Source organism: Canis aureus, chromosome 16, assembly GCF_053574225.1.
Source record: "Canis aureus isolate CA01 chromosome 16, VMU_Caureus_v.1.0, whole genome shotgun sequence".
NCBI lineage: Eukaryota > Metazoa > Chordata > Mammalia > Carnivora > Canidae > Canis > Canis aureus.
This window is the reverse complement of record NC_135626.1, coordinates 5733970-5748812: the sequence shown is the minus strand read 5'-3', so window position 1 is coordinate 5748812 and position 14843 is coordinate 5733970. Positions and strand designations below refer to the sequence as shown.

General features: G+C 53.9%; 1 protein-coding gene across 13 annotated transcripts in view; it reads right to left on the bottom strand.

Annotated features, from left to right (window-relative positions):
* Positions 1-5608: 5608 nt before the first annotated feature.
* The window catches only part of SLC25A25 (solute carrier family 25 member 25), a 35873-nt gene continuing 26638 nt past the window's right edge, over positions 5609-14843 (bottom strand). For 9 of the 13 annotated variants that reach the window (XM_077850830.1, XM_077850831.1, XM_077850829.1 and 6 more), the window contains 10 exons: positions 13696-13822; positions 13522-13609; positions 12861-12896; positions 12493-12604; positions 10930-11088; positions 9194-9346; positions 8786-8893; positions 8520-8687; positions 7805-7955; positions 5609-7702 (listed from right to left, as the gene is read on the bottom strand). In XM_077850830.1, coding sequence (XP_077706956.1) covers positions 7518-7702; positions 7805-7955; positions 8520-8687; positions 8786-8893; positions 9194-9346; positions 10930-11088; positions 12493-12604; positions 12861-12896; positions 13522-13609; positions 13696-13822 — 1287 coding nt within the window. In that variant the 3' untranslated portion in view covers positions 5609-7517. Of the gene's footprint in view, positions 7703-7804; positions 7956-8519; positions 8688-8785; positions 8894-9193; positions 9347-10929; positions 11089-12492; positions 12605-12860; positions 12897-13521; positions 13610-13695; positions 13823-14028; positions 14241-14843 lie in introns of those variants that run through there. The other 4 variants (XM_077850823.1, XM_077850825.1, XM_077850828.1 and 1 more) reach the window with 2 other exon arrangements.

Here is a 14843-nt window from a genome sequence, read left to right as displayed (position 1 = left end):
CAGGATGATGACCTGAGCTGAAGGCAAATGCCCAACCGACTAAGCCACCTGGACGCCCCTCCCATACCAGTCCTGATGACTGTGTGGTGTTCCACAGTAGCCAAGTTCCATCGGATGACTGTTCCCTAATTTACTTCACCAGTCAAATGGGATTTTGCCGGGCAGAAGTGTCTAATGAAGAACAGGGTTTGCAGCGGGGGAGTGGTGTGGTGGATTGAATAATGACCCCAATATGTTCAGGTCTTACGCCCTGGAGCCTGTGACTGTCAGCTCATGGGGTCAAGGGCATTTGTAGATGTGATTAAATTAATGATTTTGGGATAAAAGGATTTTCCTGGATTGCTAAGGTAGGCCCTAAATGTAACATAATCATAATCCCTTATCAGAGGAAGGTGTGACTCCAGAAGAGATGAGAAGCTGTGCCTGGGGAGATTCGAGAAGGGGCCACGAGCTGAGGAATGATGACACCCCCAGAACCCTTAGGGACAAGGAGACGGCCTCTCCTTAGGGGTCTCCAGAAAGAACCCACCCCGCGCACACCTTGATCTCAGCCCAGTAAAATTGAGTTTGGACTTTCAGCCTCCATCATTGGCAGAGAATAGATTTGTTTTGTCTCAAGACGCCACACTTGTGGCACTTTGGAACAGCAGCCATAGGACATGAATACACATGATCCAAGCCAGTGTGGTGGCGTGGGGGGGAGGTGGAGAATCAGCCACAGGGGGTCTAGAGGCCTCTGGTAAGTCCCTTGCCTGGGCTGCCAGTTTCCTCCTCTGGAAAATGAGGGGTGAGGCTAGACTGGAGCAGAGTGGGTGCTCGCCCTGGTGGGCAAGAGTGGATCCAGCCCCCCCTCTCAGCAGCATCCACAGCTGTTGTGGGGAGATAAGGGGTGGTGTTGATGGGCCACGGCAAGTGGCCAAAAGAGGTGGCTGGTGGCAACCCCGGCCAGCTGCTGTTCCAGGAAACTGCAAGCAGGAGGCCCCCATCTGTCTGAGGACAGGCCTCTGGCCCTCTCTGGCCTCAGTTTACCCATCCTTGGTTTGGAAGGTAAAACCAAGGGGAGGGGCCTTGGTCCCTGCCCCATTGCATCCCTCCTGCCCTCCCTTCCTAGCCAGCCCTGACCAGTCTTTCCAGCCACCGTGACCAGCCCTTGCTGGCCTGCTCCAGCTTCCTCATTAGCCCAGAGGGCAGGGACCAAGGTCCACACCTGGGCTGCTGAGCTGAGCACACAGGTGCTCCCCTCTCCCTTCCCGTACATTCCAACTTGCTCAGACCAGTACGATCGGGACTGTGGGTGGCCCAGCTGGGAGCCAAGGTTGAGAACATGGCTTCAGAGTCAACAAAGCTGGTTTGAATCTCAGTTCAACATTTACTTAGCCTTTGTATGAACCCGGACAAGTCCCTTCCCCTTCTGAGCTGTCAGGAAGGTACTGTGCCCATCTTGATCGTAAGGAAACTGAGGCCCAGAGAGGCAGATTTGCCTAAGATCACACAGCGAGGTGCCAGGATTCAAGCACAGGCCTGCCCAATGCTTCCCAGGCTGTCTGTGGCCTCCTGACCCAGGAGAGTAGCCAGGGACTGGATGCCACCTGCCTAAGATGAGGCAAAGAGCACTTGCTCCTGGGTGTAAGTCCCCACAGGTGGGTGGAACATGTTCCTTGCCTCCTGGGCCTCCTGACAGGCAGCCCTAGCAAACCCCAGGGGTCTGCTGCCCTGCATGTGAGGCCCTGTCACCTACTCATGGTGAGGCCCTGGCCAAGTCACTTTTTTCCCAGACTTAGTTTTTTTTTTTTTTTTTTTTTTTTTTTGAGATTTTATCTATTTATTCATGAAAGACACAGAGAGAGAGGCAGAGACACAGGCAGAGGGAGAAGCAGGCTCCATGCAGGGAGCCCGATGTGGGACTCGATCCCAGGACCTCACCCTGAGGGATCATGCCCTGAGCCAAAGGCAGACACCTAACCACTGAGCAACCCAGGCATCCCAGACTTAGTTTCTTCATCTGTAAAATGGGGTCATGGCCATTGTAATACCTCCTCGAATCTCTGAGGGCTAAGCTAAGTCCTGTGTGTGCCATGGCCCAGCTGGTGCCCTCAGGATTAGAGATGGGAGGGCTTAGCTTCAGGAAGGAGGCATGAAGAGGAGTTGCCAGATCTTGCAGCACAAATGGCTCCCCCCGTCCCCCAGGTTGGATATCTTCAGGTGCCAGAGATCCCAGACATGTGCAAACCTCCTCGCATCAGAGGCTGGATTGACAAGCACTGAGGGTGAAATTGCTGTGTGTGTAGAATCCTGGATGGGGAAGGGGAGCTGGTTTTTAAGGACCAGTTATTTCAATTTCCTGTCTCATTTCAATGTTTTCTTTTCTTTTTTTTTTTTTTTAATTCATGAGAGAAAGAGAGAGAGGCAGAGACACAGGCAGAGAGAGAAGCAGGCTCAATGCAGGGAGCCCGATGTGAGACTCGATCCTGGGTCTCCAGGATCACGTCCTGAGCCGAAGGCGGTGCTAAACCGCTGAGCCACCCAGGTGTCCCATCATTTCAATATTCTTTGTAAAAAAAATTATTTTTTAGATTATAGTTGACACAGAATGTTACTTTTCATTCCAACTTGTTAAAAAATAATTTATGGCTAACATTTTTTTTTTTAAGATTCTCTTTATTTGAGAGCAAGCAAGAGAGAGTATGTGGGCCCAGGGAAGGGACAAGCAGACGCGTGCTGAGCTCAGAGCCTGACATAGGGCTCCATCCCACAACACTAGGATCATGACCTAAGCTGAAATCATGAGTTGGACACTTAACTGAGCTACCCGGGCACCCCACATTTTTTTGAAGATTTTATTTTTAGGGGCACCTGGGTGGCTCAGTCAGTTAAGCATCTGCCTTTGGCTCAGGTCATGATCCCGAGTCCTGAGATCAAGCCCAACATGGAGCCCTGCTCAGCAGGGAGCCTGCTTCTCCCTCTCCTTCTGGCTTGTGCTCTCCCTCCCTTTCTCTCTCTCTCTCTAATAAGTAAATAAAGTCTTTAAAAGAAATTTATTTTTAAGGAATTTGTACACCCAACGTGGGGTCTGAATTCATTACACTGAGATCAAGAGTCACAGGCTCCATCCACCAGCCAGCCAGGTGCTCCTCACTCCAACTTTCTTTCTTCCTTTCTTTCTTTCTTTCTTTCTTTCTTTCTTTCTTTCTTTCTTTCTTTCTTTCTTCTTTCTTTCTATTAAAGATTTTATTTATTTATTCATGAGAGACAGAGAGAGAAAGAGGCAGAGACACAGGCAGAGGGAGAAGCAGGCTCCATGCAGGGAGCCTGACGTGGGATTCGATCCCGGGACTCCAGGATCATGCCCTGGGCCGAAGGCAGGCGCCAAACCGCTGAGCCACCCAGGGATCCCCTCACTCCAACTTTCTAACAACACTTCCAGGCAAGCCTTACTCTCTTGATCTAATGGACATGGGCTCAGAGAGGAGGTGTGACTTGCCCAAGGCCACCCCTCTGCCACCGTGGGGCAGGGATTTCCACTGTCCTGGTGTCTGTCCGTGGGAAGTCAGACAGGCTCTCTGCAGCTCCCACATCCCCCGTTCCCCAGACTGCTCCAGGCTCTCCAGCCATAATCTCACAGTAGGCGGGTGGCTGGATGCCATCCACACAGACCTGGGTACCTGGGGCGGGCCGGGGGTGGTGGTGGTGCCCACAGTGCTTGGGCTTCCTGGTGGAGCAGTAGGGGTCTGCTGGCCCCTGACAGGGTGCTCCTGGGGCTTCAGTGCCAGCCACCTACTCAGATGGGCCAGGAGCCAGGCTGGAGCCCGGCCCCTCCTAGGTCACCATTCCCTGCATACCCCACCTGCAAAGTGCCAGCTGGAGGCAAACCCCAACCCAGGGGAGGCTCTTCTCAGCCCAGATGGAAGAAGTTCAGAGCTAACCGTGTGTGTATGTGTGTGTGTGTGTGTGTGTGTGTGTGTGTGTTTCCTATTGCTGCTGTAACAAGTCAGCACAGGATAGAGCCTTAACCAGTACAAAATTATTATCTTACAGTTCTGGAGGTCAGAAGCCCGACATGTGTCTTACTAGGCTAAAATCAGTACATCAGCAGGGCCGTGTTCCTCTTGGAGACTCTCCGTGAAGATTCCATTCCTCATCTCTTCCAGCTCCTAGGGGCCACCGACATTCCTGGACTCGTGGCCCCTTCCTCCATCTTCAGAGCCCGTGACCGTGGGCTGAGTCCTTTCTGTGCCTTCTCCCTGGCCCTCCCATTGAAGGACCCATGTGATTCCGTGGGGCCCACAGGGATAATCCAGGATAATCTCCCTATTTTAAGGTCAGCTGATTAGCAAACTTGATTGCCCCATGCCTCGTAACCTAGGTCACAGGTTCTGGGGATTAGGCCAGGGATGTCTTTGGGAGGGGGTGTGACTCTGCCTACCATACTATGGGACATTTGGTTGGGAGAGCAGGTTCAGAGTAAAGGGGATCCACTTACCAAGACCCAATCATTGGGAAATGGTTTCTGCCTGTTACCCTGGCAATGAACAACTGAAGCAGGTGGCATATTAGTTTCCCCAGGGCTGCTATTAACGAAGCATCACAAACTTAGATGACCCCAAACAACAAAAATTCATTCTCTCATAGTTCATTCAGGAGGCCCAGAGTCTGGAATTCAGGTTCTGGCAGCTGTTGGGTCCTTCTGGACAGGCGGAAGAAGAAACTACTTCCCGCTCTCCTGGCTTCAGGTGGCCCCCTGCAATCCCCGGTGTTTCTTGGCTTGGAGGTGCCTGTCCTGTGATCACGTGGCCTCTTCCGTGTCCCTCTCCTCTGGGCTTGTCTGTCCAAAGTCCCCTGTTCTAGGACACCACTCATTGGTCTTGGGGCTCACTGTAATCCAGTGTGACCTCATTTTAACTCGATTACATCCGCATGAGCCCTATTTCCAAGTGAAGCAACATTCTGAGGTTCCCAGGGGACAGGAGTTTTGGGGGGGATGTAATTTGACCCAGGACAAGTGGTATATACCACTCTCAAACCTGGGCACACTTCTGTGCCTCCCTACAGTCTCTGGATGCCACACCCCCTCCTGAGTTCCCCCAGCTGCTTCCTAGTCTGCTGCTGCCCTGACCCATGGTGCCTGGGGCCATGAGGAGACAAAGGGTGGATAGTTTTTTAATGAAAACGGCATCTGCACTGTCTTAAGTGCTGAAGAGAATGCCACAAACGCATTCCCTGCCTCAGAGGCCTCATCCCCTCCTGGGAAGACAGAACAAACCGAGCATGCCAGGGGGCCCCTTCAAGACTCTGAGTGTGCAAGTGTGTAACAGTGAGGCTGGGAGGGGGGCAGCCAGCGAATGGACAGCACAGCAGCGTCTGCAGGTGCTTCAGGGGTAGGGAGTGGTCAGCTCCCCCCAGGACAGACTTCAGAGAAGGACCACCAGGCTCCGGTGACCTGGGCAGAGCACCCCAAATCCTACAAGCACCCACTTTAAAGAGGCAGTGCCTCCAAGAAGCCCGGAGAGGGAAGCTTTCTCATTTTCTGATGGCAAACGTGGATTCATCTTCTAACACGCAAAGCCCCCCAACCCAACAAGCCCATATCAGAAAATCCATGGCTCTGTCATCAGCTTTGAAAACAACTTTATTAGAAGGCTGTTTTTTAAATGACAACTTCCAATCCTTTCTTAATTTGCTTTTTCACAAATTCCAGTTATCGCTAGATTTATATATAACAATTTTTGCATTGATCTTTGCATCCTATTTGAATTGTCCTCACCAGGCCATTCTGGTGGAATGGAAGTGCGACCCTGAGAGTCGCAAGTTGACCAGCATTGCTGAGCAGGGGTCGTGGTGGCAGGAAAGGAGGGAGCCCGATTCACAGGCAGGAGGGCGGTGCTAGCCGCCCTCTCCTCTCCTCCCCACCCCAATCTCACAGTGATAGGACCCTTGGCACTTGTGCTAAAGGATGAAACAGATCCTCCGAGCCCAAGAAATGATGTGGACCTCCATCTTTGATGGAATTGAGATTTCTGCCACTCTTCCTGCTGCTGGTCAAACCCTCAGACCCTAAGGCTTCCTGGGTGTGAACCCTGTCCCAACCTGCCCACAGTCATCTCCCCCTGGCCAGGGCCCCTCCCGATCTGACCTTTTTTTTATCTGTCGCCAGTTCTGAGGAATTTCTTTGGACAGACTTGACGTCAGTGTGGCCAGTGGTGGGAAAGGTCACTCCCACAGCCCCTCCTTCCTCTCCCCACCCGGCCTGGAGGGTGTAGGGAAGGTACAATCAACCACAAACATAAATATGAATACAAAATGAACTTGAAAATGACAGGCTATTAATTAAACAAATCTATAAAAATAGTTAGGACATAACTCTGTTCAAATAAATATGAAATAAATAGGCTCCAAGCAGTGACACCCTGCATCAGTGGAATGTGAGGCTGGTCCCACTCTGCCCCGATTGGGATCCAACAGGAATCCCCAGGGGCTCGGAAACAGACTTTAATGCCATCAGCCAGGCTCTCAACCCCCTTTGTCTCCCTCTGGAAGCACAGAATTTGCACATTTGTCCAGCTTGTCCTTCTGAACAAAACCCTTTGCCCAACGGTACATAATTAAGGCCTTGAACACCTTCTCCTCTCATTGGGGTGTGCAGACACTGGGCAGCAGCTCCCTTCCAGGAACTATGTGATGGCCCCCTGCTCTCATTCCAGAGCGGGCACGGGGAGCTGGTTCTGAGCTGGTGCCAGTGCTGACAGTCTGGGGCCAGCTCAGAGCACCAGGACAACCCTGGCAGCAGGAGGAGCAAGGCCCTCCACATTGCAGAGGCCAGTACTCGCCTTCCGTGAAGCCATGCACTGGGTCGCCAGGCAGCCAATGGCGGGGCTTGGCCTTGCCCCCAGCATGCACACACACATCCAGGTGCCCATCTGTTGGTGAGCTCAGAGGCCAACAGCAGGGCTCAGAGGAGGATGAGCAAGAAGCCAGACTCCTCCCTCTCCCCGGCACAACCTAGCCAAAGGTGACACCATAGGCCAGAAGTCAAGGTGTGAGGCCCCCATGGACCGAGGGGAGGGGAGCAAGCGGTAACATGAGGAGGGGGCTGGCAGCCTTCCTCCTACCATATCAACACAGCAGCAAGGAAGGAAGCAAGGTGGGCATGGGGTAGATGCCCAGCAGGCCAGAGAGCAGGGCTTGCGGCCGGTGGTCTGGCTGCCAGAGGGAAGAACTAAGCCGGCTCTGGGCCCTGCTATCTGGCAGGCACCTCAGGAAAGGTCTGGAGCTTGCGTGCCTGTGCCCATGTCCTGCTGGCCCCGGGAACGGACGTGGTGGTCGGCCAGAGTCAGCAGGACATACCCGGTGGGCCTGCCAGGCCCTGCCCCACTCCCTTGCGGGCACATCCCAGGCTTTTCACAGCTTGGCTTCTGTCAGCTTAGTGTTGGCACATTCACAGAATGGATGGCTACACATCCCGGGGCTGCAGACCCAGGATCTGGGAGTCCGCCGAGCAAGCGCAGCTGCCCCCCGTCCCGTCACCGAGACTGCACACCCAGGGTGATCTTCAGGTTCTCATAGACCACGTAGCTGATGCTCACAGCTGGGATCACCTTCATGAAGTTAGGGGCCAGCCCCCGGTACAGGCCAAAGGCCCCCTCGGTTCGCAGGATCTGTCTGAAGAGGCTGCTCATGGTCACCTCTGGAGCGCCCTCAATGGAGGCTGTAGTGAGAGAGGCACCATCAGGGGTCTGCCAGTTCTGCCCTGGAGCCCAACCTGCCCGGGGACACAGGCCCCTGGGGACTGGCCCAGAACCAGCATTACCTTGGGCCTGCATCCGGGTCCTGACCAGGGCCAGTGGGTAGCTGGCCAGCTGGCCACAGGTGCTGGACATAGTGCCACAGGCCAGGAGCACAAACACGCCAGGGTCTGCACTGTTTACCGCATAGCGCTGTAGCCAGGCGTTCTTGAGCGTCTGGAGGGGACAGGGGGACAGGGGTGAGCCAAAATGCCTGTGAGGCCCAGAAAGAGCCTATGAGGCAATAAGAGACAGGGGTCTGGGAGTGGGGACACACAGTTACTGAATCCGCTCAGGAGGCATTTCCTTATCACATGGCATCCTCGAGGCTACTGTAACCTGACTCGCTTGGCCTGCCTGCCCTTTGTTTCTGCTGTCACTGGGGATTCCTGGATGGGACAGGGGGTGGGGATGAGGCAGGGGCAACACCCACTTCCCCACCCGGAGTCTGACTGCTGTGGTTTCAAGTCTGCTGGGGGCCCAGTGAGCAACCCTGGCCAGAATCAGTCTGGTTATCTGTCCACTTGAGTCCCTGTCGGTGGAGAACCTGGGCGGTCCCAGGGACAGGGAATGTGACAGGAGACCCCTACAATCAACAGAGGAGTCTGGAAGGAGACACTGTTCCCTGCTGCAGCTATCCCCCATGTCTATCAGGAGGTGAGAGCAGGTGGGGGGCCTGGCTAGGAGGAGTTTCTGGGTCTCTGCTGCTGGGTCAAGGGGCCTGAGCCACCAGAGCCTCACCTCATAGACGGCTAGGTCTATCCCAGCGTAGGGGATGATCCCCAGCATGTTTGGAACGTAGCCTTTGTAGAAGGCGGCCATTCCCTCTCTGGCTAGGATCTTCCTGGCACAGTCCAGCATGCCCGAGTACTGGCCTGTCTTGCGCAGGGCCATTCGGGTCTTCAGAACCTGGAGGACCCAAAAGAGCAATGGTAGTGTGAGCACGGCCCACTCCCCACCCTCAGCCCCAAGCGCACTGACCACTCTAGGACCGAGGGGGCCCTCACCTCCATTGGGTAGATGCTACTCTGAGCGATGGCCCCAGCCAGGGACCCTGCCACAAGTCTCTCGTGAATCCTCAGAGTCTCCTGGTCACTCCCCACAAGACGCTTGATCTAGAACAGAGAGCACAAGAACTGATATAGCCCAGAGACCAGCACAGCTGCTCCTGCTCCACCGTTCCTCCCAGAGCCAAAACCTGGTGCCTCTGGAACAGCCGTCACTGCCCAAAAATAGAAGTAACTGGCCCACAGTGGAGCTGGCAGCAGAGTGGGGGCCTGTCCCAGCTTCCTGCCTCACCCTGCTGACCCCTCAGTACAGTGACTGGCTCCACGTTCCAGGGCATCAGCAGGGCAGAGGGAGGCTCAGGAAGCAGCTAACGACTGACGACTCTCCCGGGGAAGCTGGGTCCTTACCTGCTCGTAGGCCATGAATTTGATGGCTGATTCAGGGGCAATTTTGAGGACGTTGATGCCATTTCCCCGCCAGAGAGATTTGGCCCCGCCTTCTCGAATCATCTGGGTGAACCCACCCACAATGCACATGTTGTTGCTGCGGGAGGCATGGACCTAAGGAGGGAAGGACAAGCGGTGAGAAAATCCTGCAGCCAGAGGGATGCCATCAGGGCACAGAGAACCTCTACTACAGGCCAACACAACAAGGTCAGCAGGCAGCTCTCTCCTCTCGGTGTCCTAAAGGGTAACTGGGCACTGGGAGAATTAACCATGGCTACCCTGGTTCTTCATGGCACCTGCCGCATGACAATCACCTCCACGACCACTACTTTAAAAAAAAAAATTTGTTCAACTGAGCCTTTAACTATGGAAAGTTTCAGACACGTACAAAAGTGCACAGTATTGGGGATCCCTGGGTGGCTCAGCGGTTTAGCGCCTGCCTTCGGCCCAGGGTGTGATCCTGGAGTCCCGGGATCAAGTCCCACGTTGGGCTCCCTGCATGGAGCCTGCTTTTCCCTCTGCCTGTGTCTCTGCCTCTCTCTCCCTCTCTCTGTGTATCTCATGAATAAATAAATAAATAAAATCTTAAAAAAAAAAAAAAGTGCACAGTATTATATATTGGGCTCTCGGGAACCCATAATCAGCTCTGATAATCATAAAACCATGGCCCATGGAAGACTGCACGCTGCCCCCACCTCTGCTGGATCAATTTAAGGCACATCCCAGGTACTGTGAGTCCATCCATGGACAACTTTTCATCTCTCCAGCATTCCTGGGAATTCAGTTAGGAAAAACAAACTGATGAAGCAATTTGTTCAAGCCTCTTGGTTTCTGCAGAGGAACGGAAATCCTGGCATTGAAGTGACTTGCCCAAGGTCACACAGCTGTGGGGTGGGACCTGGTCAGGTTCTAAAGCTCTTCTCCCCAAACCATTACGCTGCCTCTCCACTTCTGATGAGAAGGGAGCTCATTTAACAGGCTTCCCACCAATGCCAGCTCAGGAGGGCAAGGCGGGGAGGAAAGGATGTCACCTTTTTTTTCCTTTTCTTTTCAAAAAAAATTTTAGGTAGTTACCACATAATGTGATCTTGGTTTCTGGAGTAGAACTCAGCAATTCATCACTTACACATAACACCCAGTGCTCATCACAAGAGGATGAGCTCGAAACACAAAGCTAGCACCTACGCCAAGAGGCGTGTGTGTGTGACCAGCCGTGTTCAGGCGACACTGAAGTCCGACAGGGCATCCTTGTGTAGGCCAATTTCGCAAGCCTGTCCCTGACGTGCACCTAGCTTATCTCTGCCCTGTGGACGTGGAGTTGGGCATCTGGCCAAAGTAAAGGTGTCTGGGCCAGGCGGGGGTCTGCTCGCACTTATCCCATGCGCCTGCACAAGATGTACACAAGGCAACAGGTTCCTGCCACACCTGGTTCTCACTGGCTTTACCTGTCTACACTTCAGCCCTGGCTGAATGTGACCCCTGGCTTTTGTACCCCGGATAAAATGAAATAAGCTCTGTGCAAAGGTACCCCAGACCTGGATCTTATGTTGCCCTTGTATGAACAATGATTCCAATCTAATTCACTGGGGTTAGAAAAGTATGAGCCCCAAGAGCACAAGACACAGGAGGAAGAGATCAACCTACTGAGGACCCCTGGGGTGGAAAGCCAGTGGTCTGAGGCCTGTTTTCCTACATACCTGCATGAGCACCTTGAGCCTGTCCAAGGGCGCCGTGCAAGTTCTGGATACAGCCCCCGCCCCGCCTCCAGCCACGAGGTGTCTCCACCACATCCCCGTCTGCCTCTCCTCCACTGTGAATTCATCAGGGACTGTCAGATTCTCACCCACATCAAAGATCTGCAAAGGAAGACCAGCAAAGATAAAACAAACAGGCTCCTGACGTTTGCAGCCAAGCTGCTGGCAGACAGCTCAGTTCATAACCTTCCACCATCTAGAATGGCCAGGCCCCTGGGCTTCTTACACCTTCTTACGGTGTAAGAAGGCCCAGGGGAGGGAGACTGGCATGCCCCTTCTCGTTTATCTGTGAAGGTGGCATAGCTCTGGTCCCTGCCCAAGCCCTGAAGAGACCCAGGGAGAGAATCTGAGAGCCTCGGGAGAGAAGAAAGTGGTTATACAACCATTTGGATGGCCTTGCAGATACCTGCCCACGGCTCCTGCAAGAACGGCTTACAAAGGCATTTCAGTTGAGGATCACCAGACCGCCTGTACTGCAAGGGTCAAGTCAGGGGTAAAGATTCTGAAACCCAATGTGTAACCAGATCACGCTGGCAGAACATTGCACAAGGCCTCGGCAAATATCAGAGCGCTGCGATGCCTATGTAACAGCCACTCTCCTGGGCAGCATTCCGCCTGGCCAGAGCCAGCTCTGCTCCAAAGCGTGGGGCACACAGTACTGGATTTCAGCTAGCTGGAGAACCAGGCATGCCCTGAGGGTAGGCCCTGCCCTGGGCACTGTGGGAGACAGACCAGAGGCGCTCCCCTGGCCTCCCCTCCCAGAGTGGAGAGTCTGGGGTGGCTAAGATTGCAAATAGGGTGGGTGTACCCCGAATGAAGGGGCTCAGAGGTGGGGAGTCAACATGGCCATGACCAGGGAGGTGTGGATGTGTCTTTCTGTTTTTGTTTTGTTTTGTTTTAAAGATTTATTTATTTATGATAGACATAGAGAGAGAGGGGGGGGCAGAGACACCGGAGGAGGGAGAAGCAGGCTCCATGCCGGGACCCCAGGATTGCGCCCTGGGCCAAAGGCAGGCGCTGAGCCACCCAGGGATCCCCAGATGTGTCTTTCTGAACAGCAGCACTGACGGGGTGAAAAAGCAGCATGTACAGGACCACAGGGACATTTTCTTTTGACAGAAAGGACACCCAAAATGGGGTGGTGGGGGAAGAAACTTAATGGCTCTACTATTTGCTGTCTGTGGAGTGCCCCGGCTGCCCAGGGCGCACACGGGCTTTGGGAGAACAAGCAGGATTGGGGCAGGGGTGTTTGGAGTAGACCCTGAAGAACAGGCAGCGGGAGGGCATCCTTGGCAGATGGAGGCCTGCATCTGGGAAATGGTTAGGCTGCTCAGGTTGGCTGGTGTGTGGGATTGTGGTGGTGGTGGGTACATGTGGAGGGCTCTGCGGGGCTGGTGGAGTTGTGGACAGCCTTTTATTGAAGGAGGCAAGCTGAAAACCCTATGTGCATCTCCATGGATGCCGTAGGACTGGACCCGCCTTCGTGTCCCAGGGCACAGGACTCACCGTGGAATGCTTCCAGTACAGGATGATCTCGGGGATGTTTTCCACGGGATGGAGGAGGTGGTAGTCTCTCCATTCATTCCAGTCAATAGTCATTGTGCCATTCTTATCCATGCTGTAGGACAAACATATGGTTGGTTGCCCGGGGGGAAGACAGGCCGGTGGGTCAGCTGCACATTCCCCCTCCCCGCAAGCTAAGGGCAGGCGCTGGGCCACCGAGGAGACCATGGGCAGTGTCTCTGTCCCAGTGAAGAGGTGAGGTGGCTCTACTTTGCACAAAAACGGGAATTTAATGGCCCACAAGAACCCCACTCAGATCAGGCACAGAGGTCAAGAAGGGAGGGAGTCACCGGGGTGACACGGATACTTACTAGGTGACAGGGCCCCAGAAGTGGCCCGTTCGTATTCTGACAGACAGACAAAGGAGGATGCAGAGGAGAGAGGAGAAACACAGATAAGTGCTCTGAGCAGATGTTAGTGAAGCAGGCACACAACCACAGCATGATGCCCGGGGATGCCCCGGGGATCTGGAAAGGTGCACGTGGGAGAAGAAGCCGCTCCTAAGGCCAATCTGCATGATTTCCTGGTGGGGACACTATGTTTTCCCCTGGGACCAGGGCTCCCCCCATGAGCTGTCTCCAGGCAACACATCTGATTACAGGGTGGAGGAAGGTCAGCATTCTCAGGAAGCCCACCCTAAATGGGGTGCTGCCCCCGGAGCCCCTTCCTCACTAGGCAGAGAGGGTGCTCCTTGCTGGCCTTTCACCCTCTTGAAATCTCCCCAACTAGTCTCTTCTCTTCACGGGTCACTGGTGAGTGGGCATGCTTCCAGGCGATTTGTGACCCTGGCCTGGAAGCTGGGGAGCGGCTGCTCTTGGGGATGGGCTACCTTTCCATCACGTCAAACCAGCTGAAGCCAAAGTTCAGAGAAACTGGGTCAATACAGTGAAGGGCACCACAGAGTTTGGTCCAAGAAACTCTCTTTCATCACATGTTTGTTAAACCAAAAACAGAAGCTGACTAGGCTCTCACCTCTTGAGAATCTTTTCCGCCTGCTGTTCGGATATCTTTACTCCTAGGTCCCGCAGGGACTGCATGATCTCCTGAGCATCGATTCGTCCTGTAACAACAAAGGCTTCATCTAGGGGCCAGGCCCTTGAGAGGCCTGAGACCCGGGCGGCCGTGGGCTCTGGAGGGAACACTTACCATCATTCTTCTTGTCCAAACTCTTGAATACCAGCCTCAGCTTCTTCTCGTGATCTTGTAGATAATGGACAAACTCTTCAAAGTCGAGCTGCCCATCGAGGTCTTTGTCTCCAGCTTGCACGATTTTCTATAAAACAGAAATTGAGGTTTCTTTCTTTAGCATGTACCCCAGCTTTTCCTTGTCCCTCATGGTGCCTCGTTCCCCAGGACACAACTGTGCTAACCCAAGGACCGAGGTGGTGGCTCTGAGGACCTGAGAGGCTTGCTCTGCTCTATTCCCAAAGCTACCACTTGGATCCCCGAAGGCCATCCAGAACCCAAGTGAGAGCCCACCTTGCTTCCCTCACGAGCAAAGAGGAGAAAGGCACCCCCAGGAGGAGCCCTTCAGATAGAAACCAGTGCTGGCCAGCTTGGCACTTTCTCAGTCCAAGTATCCTGAAGACTAGCTTGCACAACCAAGGTCAGTTGTGTGGCTCCCCTGCAGCACTGTCCCTGGCACCAGGCCTCAGCCCGCAGGCTCTCTGCCCAAATGTGGGGACGGCCTTGGACGCTCCCGATTCCATGAGGAATGCTGTATCTTGCTCTTTTTATCCCTAGAAGTGGCACCAGCCCAAGAACCAATAGGTGACCAGGGTAAAAAGGTATGGGGGCTGAGCTAGCTCCTGCCAATGCCTGCAAGGCAGAAACACTGCCAGAGAACCCTGGTAAGAGCCAAGGGGGACTATTCTTGGGCATGGACATGGGCTTGATGGCACTGCTGGCCTCTGACTCCTGGGGAACCAGATGACATGGCCGACCTCAGCCCACTCAACCAGGCACTGAAAAGCAGGACAGCTCTTCTTAGCAGTCCTGACCCAAGAAGGCTTGAAGAGACCCCTTGAACAGAACTCTGTGCCTGTCCTCAAAAGTGAGCTTTGTTCAGCAGCCGCAGTTTTACACGCTCAGCCCTGGAAATTCTGCCTATAAGGAGGGAGCAGCCCTTGGCCTGTGCCACAGGGCCTGCTAAAAGCTTTACCTCTGGTAACCTGCTGAATCCTCTCAAGCAGCTCTAGGAGGCAGGTACTGTTATTTCCCCCATTGTACAGAGAAGGAAACAAGCTCAGAGAAGTTAAGTAATTTATCCAAGGTTGCACAGCTAGGGAAGTTGT